The sequence below is a fragment of the Coccinella septempunctata genome, chromosome 5 (genome assembly GCF_907165205.1).
Source record: "Coccinella septempunctata chromosome 5, icCocSept1.1, whole genome shotgun sequence".
In the NCBI taxonomy this organism is placed as follows: Eukaryota; Metazoa; Arthropoda; class Insecta; order Coleoptera; family Coccinellidae; genus Coccinella; species Coccinella septempunctata.
In genome coordinates, this window is record NC_058193.1 from 1,036,600 (window position 1) to 1,048,262 (window position 11,663).

The following is an 11,663-nucleotide window of genomic DNA, read 5'->3' on the forward strand; positions in this document are numbered from 1 at the left end:
GAACTTTCTCAAGTTCAATTTTGATATATGAAGTATTGCGATTTTGTTCCATGGAGCTCATCTACAGGGTGATTCATTGGGACATAAGCTAAGGGCAGATTGTTTGAGCCGAAATATGGCGATAGGACCAAACATACCTCAATAAAATATTGCTGTGGAAAAAGATAGAGGGCGTTAAAGTTCAATTTTTTTTCGTTTTTTGCTAATAATTTCACTATATATTTTTTCACACAATTGAACAGTTCAGAGCATCGGAAGGGGATTTGAGGTAACGATTTATTTATTTATTTATTTCGACGATAAAGCATAATTAAAAACAATGTAACATAAAAAGAATAAACTTAAATTAAATGTTTTACGTGGCCTCCTCCGACTTCTACGCCTTTTCTAATTCTTTTAATAAAGGATTCTCGAACTTCGAAGAAAATAGTATTCTGTCCCCTTATAAAAAATTCAACATTAACGCCATCTATCTTTTTCCAGAGCAATATTTTATTGAGGTATATTTGGTCCTATCGCCATATTTTGAGCGTCATTACACTAGCAGGGCACCTCAAAGAATTTTTACGATTTTTATGCCCTCGTTTTGCTCACCACTCAGTTTATTTTGCTCACCTATATACAATTCAAAGTGCCCTGCTGGTGTAATATTACACCAGCAGGGCACCTCAACGGATCTTTCCAATATTGGTATCATTCGAAAGCTCTCGTTTTGCTCACCAGTCCATTCGTTTTGCTCATTTAAACTTCGAATTTCGAAAAAAAAAGAAATCTTTTTTCTACCCTAGCTTGTGGGATATCTGCGTTTTCCCCTTTTCAAATCTGCAATTAGTTTTTCTCTACCACTTACCGTTACCGAGATATATAAATAATCAAAAGTTCCCTGCTGGTGTAACATTACACCTCAACGGATCTTTCCGATATTGGTTGCGATCGAAAGCCCTCGTTTTGCTCATCAATCCGTTCGTTTTGCTAATTTATACTTAACGAGTTTTTGGAGGAGAAATTTTTTTTTATATATGTATTATAAGGTCTATATTTTACTCTTAAGAGCTTTGTTAACGGTGCAATTCTGCACTAGATACGGGCAAAATAAAACTCATGAAAATTAGTCCAGGACTTTTAGTGCTGGATGCAGAGGTGCCCCCTTACATAACGTGACCATTTATTTTCTGACTCAAAACGGGACACTGGTTTATTTGGGTCAATATATATGTATATATAAATATTAAATTAAAAAAAAATTATTTCATTTATTCACAGGAAATAAACGATCAGGTATTACAAATATAAACATTTCCCAAATGTTTAGTTGTATTTATATTTATCAGGGGAACAAATTTCTTTCAATAATGCTTGTGATGATTTTGTAAGAGTGGAACTTTTGGCATGTTTTTTTTTATATTCACCTTAGTTATCAACATCGTCTTTAGAACTGGAATTTGCTTAGAGACTAGACTCCCTTTCCTAATCTAAGGGAATTTGTAACTGGGTATTTTCAGATGCCGACAATTTGTTCTCCATAGAAAATACTCTTTTTACTGGAGCATTTGTAGCCGGCAAACATAAAATGTATTCAATTCATATACTAAAGTTTTCATGCCGAAGATTGTTGGTGTGAAAATGTTTGGATACTTCCGCCCAACGAGTTCCCGTGGAAACATTTAAATTATTCCATCTTCCAGGTCGGTAATTTTTTTAAAGCTACCCAATAGAATAACTTCATTTCTTTGGTAAGGAAACAAGTCCACTGCTCCAGATATTTACCGGCCAGCTCTTTAATTTTATCGCGGTTTTCGAAAACGGGACAATTTTGCGTCCCGGAGTTCAGTTCGGGGACACCGGGACAAGCAATCAAAAAAAGGGACAGTCCCGTTCAAAACGGGACGTCTGGTCACGTTACCCTTACACGACATTCATAGACACTATTGACAAAGATTAAGTTCCTCTTTGTTGATAACAAATAGTGTATACCTACCAACCCACCCAAGAAGGTTTAGATTGCTATATCTTCTTGGTTTCACTTACCTGTCATTTATCGACTCCCAATGTCACAAGGGCAGCAACCCCTGATCCCAGTTATATTACAAGTTTGAATATTAATCGACTAAGAGTAAGATCTGAATAATTATATATTATACAGATAAATATTAAAAATAATTCATATCCTGCCTTCCAAATGTTTGTCTTAAAATCTGTGGAATCGATTAAACAAAAAGATTTTTTAGAGGAATTGCAAACTTGGCAGACTTGTCCATGCAAATTTTTTGTGCATATTATAGAGCTAGCCAGAGTTGTCTCTGGAGCTAGTGAATCAACAATACAAATCAGAATTAGATTTTCCTCAGAATGCCCTACTTGAATATGATTTTTACTTATCATATGACCCAACTATTTTATTCCAACTTTTTCTTCCGAATATCAGTGCAAGTTAATATTCAGAATAGGTTATTCACCTTATTTTATGAATAGTTATAGACATAAAATAACAAATCTACTTGCTTTGAATATTTTTTTATAGTTGACCAGATAATAAATGGATTATTTTGACAGTTAATTATAAATTTTACTAACAAATATAATATGTAATGGGCAAGACAGGATTAACCTCAACATATAAATTTTAATCCCATAAAAGTTTTATCTACCAAATATGGTATTTAATTTATGAGGTTTATATGAAACAATGATGGGATTTGATAACTACATTGCATAATCTGTAAAATATTGATTTTGAAGCAGGTAACAGACACATCAAAGCCTAATGAAAAAAGTAATAAAAGACGATTTGATTGAAAAGGTTTTCATTGGGACAACCTTTAAGTATAAATTAAATTAAAATGGATTAAATTTAATTAATCTTCATATACCCAACTTTCAACAGCTGGCTTCCAGTTGATCACTTCTTTTTCGGTGAACCATAAATCAATTTCTTTCTTAGCAGATTCAACGGCGTCGGATCCATGGATAATATTCCTTCCTGTCTGGATGCACAAGTCACCTCGGATTGTTCCAGGTGCACTATCTGCAGGATTGGTAGCACCAAGAAGTACTCTTCCAGTTTTTACAACATTTAAACCTTCCCATACCATAGGAACAACAGGACCGCTACTCATGTATTTAACCAAGGAGGGGAAGAAGGGCCTTTCGGACAAATCGGCATAATGTTTCTTCAATAATTCTTCACTAGGCCACATGAACTTCAAGGCTACCAATTTAAATCCTTTAGATTCGAATCGTTTGATAATTTTTCCTACGAGTCCTCTCTGAACGCCGTCAGGCTTGACCATAATGAAGGTTCTTTCACGTGCTTCAGCCATTGCTCTTGAAAATAACGAAAAAAATGCTAGAATCGAACCTATCATTCACAAGGCACCGCTAGGAAAGAAAGAGGAGAGGCTCGAGAGAATTCGACGTCAACTTGGCCTTGACAATGACCAAAGAGGAACCTCTTTGCAATGACATACTTCACTTTTTATGAGCATAGCAAAGCATTAAATTTTCATGATTACATGTTACAACTTCCTCTAATTCAATATTGCAATTTCACAAATTGAGGGGATTTGATGACGGTTGATTTTAATTACATATAATGTAATGGACTGCTTTTTTCATCATTGCTAACAACTGCCCTCTAGTGGACTCGATCAAAGACCACCAGTCAGAGATATAAGCAAAGAGTAACAACAAGAGGTTTCACCACAGAACACTAAAGCTGCATTCACAATCAATTCACGGGCCGAAGTGCACTTCGGCACGAAATTTACCATTCGCAATAATCTTGGAACCAAATACTCAAATGAATAAAAAATGTAACTGATCAAAACATAAGCATCAGCATCATCTATAGCCGGCACGAAATTCCTTGCCGAAGTGATAGTTTGCAACTTGCAAGAAATTTTGTCTGGAATTTCATTGTGAATGGTAACGGAGAACGCCATCTGCTAAGCTTCCGTGCCGAAGTGCACTTCGGCCCGTGAATTGATTGTGAATCTAGCTTAATATAAGAGAAGTGCAAACGTGGTTCAAAACCAGTGCAACACGATGACATTTCATTGGCCGCCATTTCGGTAGGTTCGAAGAAAGATATTGGCGGGAAATTTGAATTCGCAGTTATATTTTACTAGGTTATATTGTTTTCAATTTGAATGTTTTTGTTATGGGGATAAGTAAAACTGCAAGATTTATCGAAAGTAGTGAATTTATTGAATTTCATCCACATCATATAGAGAAAAGAACTATAACAATGATAATGACTGAAATATATACAGAAAAATTATTCAGGTTCCAAGGAATTTTCAGAATGGGATATTAAAATGGAATTTTTCAGGATAGATATCAAATAATTCTTTAAGAACATGATAAATATTCCAAGAAGACAAGTGTAAGTCTACTACGAGACTATCATATTTTGGGCAGAGTTACGAAAAAACCTACCAACCCCAACGAAACAGATTCAGATAAACAAAAAGAATAATCTTCACAATTTCAAACCGAGTCATAAAAACACTTAAGTTGAATTATTACAAGTATAACAAAATAAAAAATTTATTAGGTGGATTTCTTCTGATTGAATTGAATGTTATTTCAAAATGGAATGTGTCTTGTCGATGGTTGTTTTGATTAGCAGTTGCGTATTGCTTATTTCCACGTATTCTGAAACCACCTCTAGTTTATTCTTACAATGTACTTCTCATATTGTTGGCTGCTAAGTTTTTGTATAAGCTCGACTTTCATTTGCTTCAAAGAATAACAACTGCACATAAAATATAATAAATAGAAGGAGTGACTATTGCGAAACTTGACTCTTGACTTTACTAAGATGAAATTAATTAGCCAAAGCCAATGATTACAACAAATACAAACAGAATAGAGTCAAATTTCAAAAGTTACATCGGCCAAAATTTTTATATACTCTATATACATAAGATATACATATTTACATTGAAAAATAATAGGTTTCGAATGGAACATACTGAACCATATCACTTTTTTTATCACAAAATCGTTACTTCAGTCTTCCTTTGGCTTTGCTCCTCAAGATTATGGTTCATGAAAAGAAATATATTCTAATTAAAACAAGTTCTAAAATATCAGGAACAACTAAAATACTTACTGAATAAATAAATATAACACAACTCATTAGAGATTATTGCACTAACTGACGTAAATCTTGACCAAAAACAACACAAGCACATACTAAAAGAAATAGGTTATCTTTAACCGACCCAACTCTGCCAAAATTCCAAAATGATGCAAATCTCCATGACAACGGCTAGACTTGTTTACATCTGCCAGGCCGACATCTTGGTAGGTAATTTCAGACCACAGAGTGTTTTGTTGCCGGTTTTAGTTCATCAGTTTCACCCCCCTGGGTTTCACTTTGCCGATTTACAAGGGAAGATCGAATGCATGGAATTTTAACCTTGAAGTGGGGAGACGCTACGCGCCAGCAATACTGCGCTCAGATTCACTACAGTCAATCGAGAATCTGGGCGTCCAATCAGATTGGGAGTTGCGAACAGAACGAACATCTGCTTTCGTTTTCGTCCCTCCACTAAACCAGGGAACATTCAAATTCAAGGGCATTAAAACGCAACCGGCCAAAATGGTAGAGTGAATCCTCTTGTTGATACTCTTTGATATAAGCTTTGTTTTGGTTCGCACTTGAAGCGGTTCCGAATCGGTTCAAAGTAGTGGAGCAGCAATGGTGTGGGAAGCTACACGCATGCTACGCGCGAGCTTACGCTGAATAAATAAATGTGCGACTGTTTTGAACCGTTCTGGAACCATCCTAAAAGTGAACCAAAACAGGCCTATAGAAGTTAGAGTTATAGAAGATATATCTCTGCCACCAGTAAGAAATGATATGTAGGAGAGGGTTTTCCCTAGATATCCCTCTATCTACGGGGTTTTCAAAGTCTTCTGTGGTTTTCACCAAAGATTAGATTAGATTGATCTATTGTTTTCGGTACGAGAGAAAGGGGAGATGGAGCAAACACAACAACAAGCGTAAGAATCCTTGGAGACGCTCTTCAGGTATTTGAGATCTGGAAGACCAGAAATCCCTAATGAAGAATTCAAAGCGTCCTTTATTGAAACGAGTAAAACCAGTTTTTCCTGTTAGTTTTTTTTCTAGTGTGAATTTTGAGTAAGAAAAACCTTTTTTTCTGTGAATTCAATATGTTAGGTACCACCACAGAACACTAATAGGCTTGTTCGTAGAGTGGTTCACAACGGTTGTGAACTGTACAGAGCAAGCGCAAATGGATTTTCCCTACCCTAAAATGGAATTGCGCTTGCTCTGTACAGTTCACAACCGTTGCAAACTCTACGAACAAACCTAATATACACCATGTCAGTGGCGCACCCAGAATGATATTACGGGGGGGTGGTCACGCCTAGCTGCAAGCTTGATGAAAGTAGTTTTTTACGGTTTTACCATAGACAAAGGATGGGTTTTACCATAGCAAAATCAGTTAGCTTTTCGACGCTTGGCTGGGTGCGCCGATGCACCATGTGCATTGTACATTTTACTGCAAGTCAACTGAGAACTGTTCTTCCCAGAGATATCTCTGGTTCATCCACGTAAATTGTTGTATGCAGGAAGCATCCCTTGCATGAAGGGCCTATTTAGAGGAAATTATTACTTTTATACGTCCATCCAAAGATTCTCAATTGCTACTCCTTCAATATATTTAGAAATACAAAGGTTTTATTGATTTCGTTGTTGTTTGACAGATCACAAGAGTTGTCCTAGTCAAAGCTCTATTCGTTGTCCACAATTTCAAATTGTTAAACGCGTTCGCCATTGACATCTCAGATCAGAGAGATTTTTGGTCACGTGACTGCAGATATATCTGATAAATCCAAAGATGATATCGATGATATCTTTGGATGAATCTGAAATAAATTGACAAGTGACGAATTGTTCACAACTGCGAACCACATTTTGAACGATTTTCCAGGATGGTTTGGAATAAAAATAAATCATTCTGCAGATTAATATCTGTAACAAATGTTTCGATTATTCATTTTAAAGTATTAGTCTGTGATTGTTTCATTAAATTTCAATTCCAGTAATACCTAACCTAACAATAACCGATTAATCTTTTCCCTCTGCCGAAAAAAAAGATTTCATCCGGATACTTCAGCCGTCAAATGTCGAACGAAACAGATTTACCTCCCCTACATCCAGATGTAATTATCAAACGATAAAACGTGCGTCAGACTGATCCGATGTCAATGCCGAACGCGTTTTTGTAAATGTTTATAAATTTCAAATAAAAATATGGCACATCTAGACATATTAAATATGTAATAAGTCTATGGGCACCTCCGACAGTGTATTTCATTGATATCAATCAACAGTTTTTCTGTATTGACAGTACGTTTTCAGCGCCATCTCATTGTCAAATGTGTTTTCACTGGCCAAAACGTAGTCAGTTTTTAGTACTAGAGATTGTAACGATACTTGATTGTTTTATTTAAAAAATCAAGCCTCCTTTTAAATGTCCGTTTCCCTGAATTTTTCAGTTGAAGCGATGCAACACCGTCTGATGGAGATTTCAGTTTTGGTATGCTTGTTCCGTTTCATTTTAGAAATATTTTGCGGAATCCTGATTGATAAATTCAAATTCTGTATAATTGAGGTTTCCATCATTAATCCGCCGATGGGTCTAGGACAAGAAAGGGGTGTCTTTCTGTATTCGGCGTTGTTTTTCCGTCCACCGGAACACACCGAATTCAGCATAAAAACAACGTGGAGTGCAGATAACGACAGTTTCTTTTACCGAAAAAGAGATAACCGCCACCGAGAATCTTCTGGGGAGAATATTCGAGAATACCGAATTTTTTGATGCAATTTTGATCACATGACCGTCCACATGTTGGGAAGTTGATAAATAGGGCGGCACCACCAGACGAACGTCATTAATTCTGTATTCCGGCATTCTTGATTCTTTATTCGGTAATTCTTTCTTTATTCGTGATTCTTGATTCCTTATTCACTGTTCATTCATTCATTCTCAGTACTTTTCTTGATTCATTGTTCGACAATCGTTCATTCCTTTATTGATTTTTCTGGATTCGAGGATCCTGCGATCTGTTTCTTTTTCTTTTCTCTAAGTGGTGGTGTGACCGTACCGGAACAAACTGTAAGTCTTTTCTTGATATCGCATATTTCGTGATTCAAAGTTGCATTCTTCTATTTGTTTGATTGTGTTAATCCTTATTGTTAATCCCCCTGTTTAACGCAGACCTCTGTCACCCGTTTCTCTGGGTAACCAAGATCAATCGACAGAAGTCTCGAAGTCGTTCCGCTGGTAATGCTTGGCGTGTACACCCAAGGTTGCCACGGAAAGACCACAGTAGCCTATCCCATCCTATCCCTGTTGTGTTCCGTTTAGATTTTCCGTTTACTGCTGACTTCTGTCGCCTGGCTCTCTGGTGACGGAAACCAATCGGCAGAGGTCTCGAAGTGTTTCTGCTGGTAGTGCTTGGCGTGTACACCCAAGATTGCCACGGAGAGACCATGATAAACTACCTCGTTATCCTGTAAATTGTTGAATTGTGTTTCACCTGAATCAACCCCGTCCCGTTTATTGAGTAGTTTCAATTTTGATTGGCCTGTATACTGAAAAACCACTGAAAGTGCTCGGGATCAAACCCATCGCTGAATTAACCGATTGGAGGGACTTGGGACTTTCTGAGACAACCGGTTACTGTAAATTTTGTGTAAACCCCGTACATCCCTCATTGTCTCAGAAGGAATCAAAGTGACCGCTATTGATTTCTTTCTTTCTTTAATACCTGATAATTTTAATTTAATTCATTAATTTCACTGTGTTGAGTTTAAATTTCTGATCACCGTGACAAGTTAATTATTGAATTTCTGTTTTCTTCATTTTGAACTGGGTCATCAGCTGTATATATTTCTTGACTTGGAAATCATTGTATGGTTCACTGTAATTTAGATTGTTGTAATAAATTCGGTTTTAAAGGTCTTGTTATCGCTACCACCTTAGATAACCCCGAACTCTGTCTCCGACTAGTAGGTACCTGGGTGGGTTTGCTTTTCCTCCCTATTGAAAGAATAGCTGGCGCTCGAGATTAAACCCTTTTGCAAACTAAACCCGTTACAAGATATGAGGGCGTTTCCTATCTTTCTACTCAATAATCTTTGATTATAACGGTATTAATTGTTGTTTTATTAATTTGAGAGTTTTATTACGAATGTACGATTTTGGGTACTCGACGTATTTTATTAGTTTTCATTGTTAAAGTATTTCGGAGGTACCTCATGCTTTGTAATAATTATTCAAGGGTCCATTGTGTTGGTTTCTATTTTATGTGCTTCACACAACATTCCTCATTTTCCTTATTCTAGATAATAAGGTACTACATACCTGGGTTTTTCTTTCTTTTGAACAAGTCATAGGGACTTAAGCTACATTCACAATCAATTCACGGGCCGAAGTGCACTTCGGCACGGAAGCTTAGCAGATGGCGTTCTCCGTTACCATTCACAATAAAATTCAAGACAAAATTTCTTGCAAGTTGCAAACTATCACTTCGGCAAGGAATTTCGTGCCGGCTATAGATGATGCTGATGCTTATGTTTTGATCAGTTACATTTTTGATTCATTTGAGTATTTGGTTCCAAGATTATTGCGAATGGTAAATTTCGTGCCGAAGTGCACTTCGGCCCGCGAATTGATTGTGAATGCAGCTTTAGGGACGCCAGACGACATTTTGGACGCTATTCCCTTAAGCTTCCAATTCGATTTGAGGACTAATAATTATAATAAATCTGTTTTATGATGGATGCGTTTATGTTATGTAATATTCATGGTTTATTAATTTTTGCATTTGATTACTGAGGTACGACCAACAGGGTATATACTGTAACTGCATTAAGGACCAATTATAATTTTTCCCATTTTATCATTATTATTATTCACTGGCGGAGTTGGTTTACACCTGCTATATTTGAACGCGAGCCAAGAGCTGAAATAATTCATTTTCGTGTTACTGGATGAACATAGAGTTCACAGTTCACAATAGTTGTATCTGAGTCGAAATATGAAGGCGGGATACCTTTGTGAGACGAAACCTGAGGACCGGATACCGAGTCGAAACTTTCCCACAACCTGAACCCTGCTCAATTCAGGAACTGTTGTACGTTCTGAATTCATCTTACTAAATTATTGGTAAAGAGTCCTCATCAAAAAGTTGGTTGCTGATCCTGCAACTGATCCTACCAAACAGTTCAACTTGTTGCTGTAACTACCTCTGTATAGTACGTATTTAATTATTATTATTATTATACAATGGTAAAGAGTTGAGGCTAAGCCCATAAACTCACAAAAAAATAAGCATATGAAAAATACACAAAAAAAGTGAAATACAAAGGAAAGAAAGGAAACTGACAACTCCACAGGTAGCACTCACTCGCGACGAATCTAAGCATCATAGCCATTCTTAAAAGCATTCACAGAAATTCAGTCCACCACCGATGAGGGTAGAGAGTTCCAAACCGAAAACACTCGGTTTGTGATCAAATACTGCCTTTGCTGTGTTTTGAAGTTATCCTTCCCCAGTTTGTAAGCGTGACCTCAAAGACGGGTCTTGAAGAGACTGCTGAGGTCAACTCCGAAAAAGTTGTGGATAGCGCGGTAGGTTATGATGAGATCCCTACGTTGCCTTCTTTCATCAAACGTAGACAACTTCATGATGGACAGTCTTTCACCGTAGCTGAGACGCGAGATGCCATAGGGTAAACGAGTTGCCCGTCGCTGGACGCTCTCCAACAACACCGAATCCCAAGCCAATAATGGACCCAACACAGGGCCTGAAAACTCTAATATGGGTCTCACGTAAAGTTGTAAAGGGTAGCACACGTGGAGGGATAACACCAACCAAAAGCTTTATTCTGAACCATAAACAAGGCTCTTTTGGCCTTGATTACCGTATGGAGAATGTAGTCGGACCAACTCAGGTTCTCCGTCACAATAACACCAAGGTCGGCATGACTACTACAAGTAGCGATGGGTTTGTTGTTCAGGAAGTACTGATGGCGAGGATTGTGGGCAACCAAGTGCGGAACAACACACTTCTCAAAGTTAAGAGGTAACCTTTTCTCGGCACAAACGGTTCAATTACTCCAGGTCTTCTTGAATCAGACTAGCTGCCACGTTGGGATTTCCGAACAATTTGGTATCATCGACAAATTGAGAAAACCGAGATTTGAAGATCCTACGTAGATCGGAGATGTACAGGAGGAAAAGCAGTGGACCCAAAACAGAGCCTTCTGGAACTTCACTTCCAACAGGTCTTGCCGAAGAGACAGATTTACCGACACGAACCTGAAAAGTTCGATTGGTTAGAAAAGCTTTAATCTAAGGGAGCAGGATGCCACGGATTCCAAGATGTTCGAGCTTGTGCAGAAGAAGATCAAGTGGAACAAGGTCAAATGCTCTAGAGAAATCAAGGTAAACAATGTCAACAGGGGAAGCTTTATCTAAAGACTCAGATGAGGAATGAATGCTTTCAAGCAGGTTAGTAATGACTGATCTGCCAGGAAGGAAGCCGTGTTGACATTCGGGAATAAAGTTGCTGCTAAGTGCATTGTAGGACACTATTCAATGTAATTTTCTCACATA

The 11,663-nt window shown here is 37.3% G+C and overlaps 1 protein-coding gene across 1 annotated transcript; it reads right to left on the reverse strand.

The window, feature by feature from the left end:
• Positions 1-2,787: 2,787 nt before the first annotated feature.
• LOC123314491 (nucleoside diphosphate kinase) lies at positions 2,788-3,406 on the reverse strand. The gene has a single exon (XM_044899811.1). It carries the CDS (start codon positions 3,363-3,365, stop codon positions 2,856-2,858), a length of 510 nt encoding a protein of 169 aa, XP_044755746.1. The 5' UTR covers positions 3,366-3,406; the 3' UTR covers positions 2,788-2,855.
• Between the last annotated feature and the right edge of the window lie 8,257 nt (positions 3,407-11,663).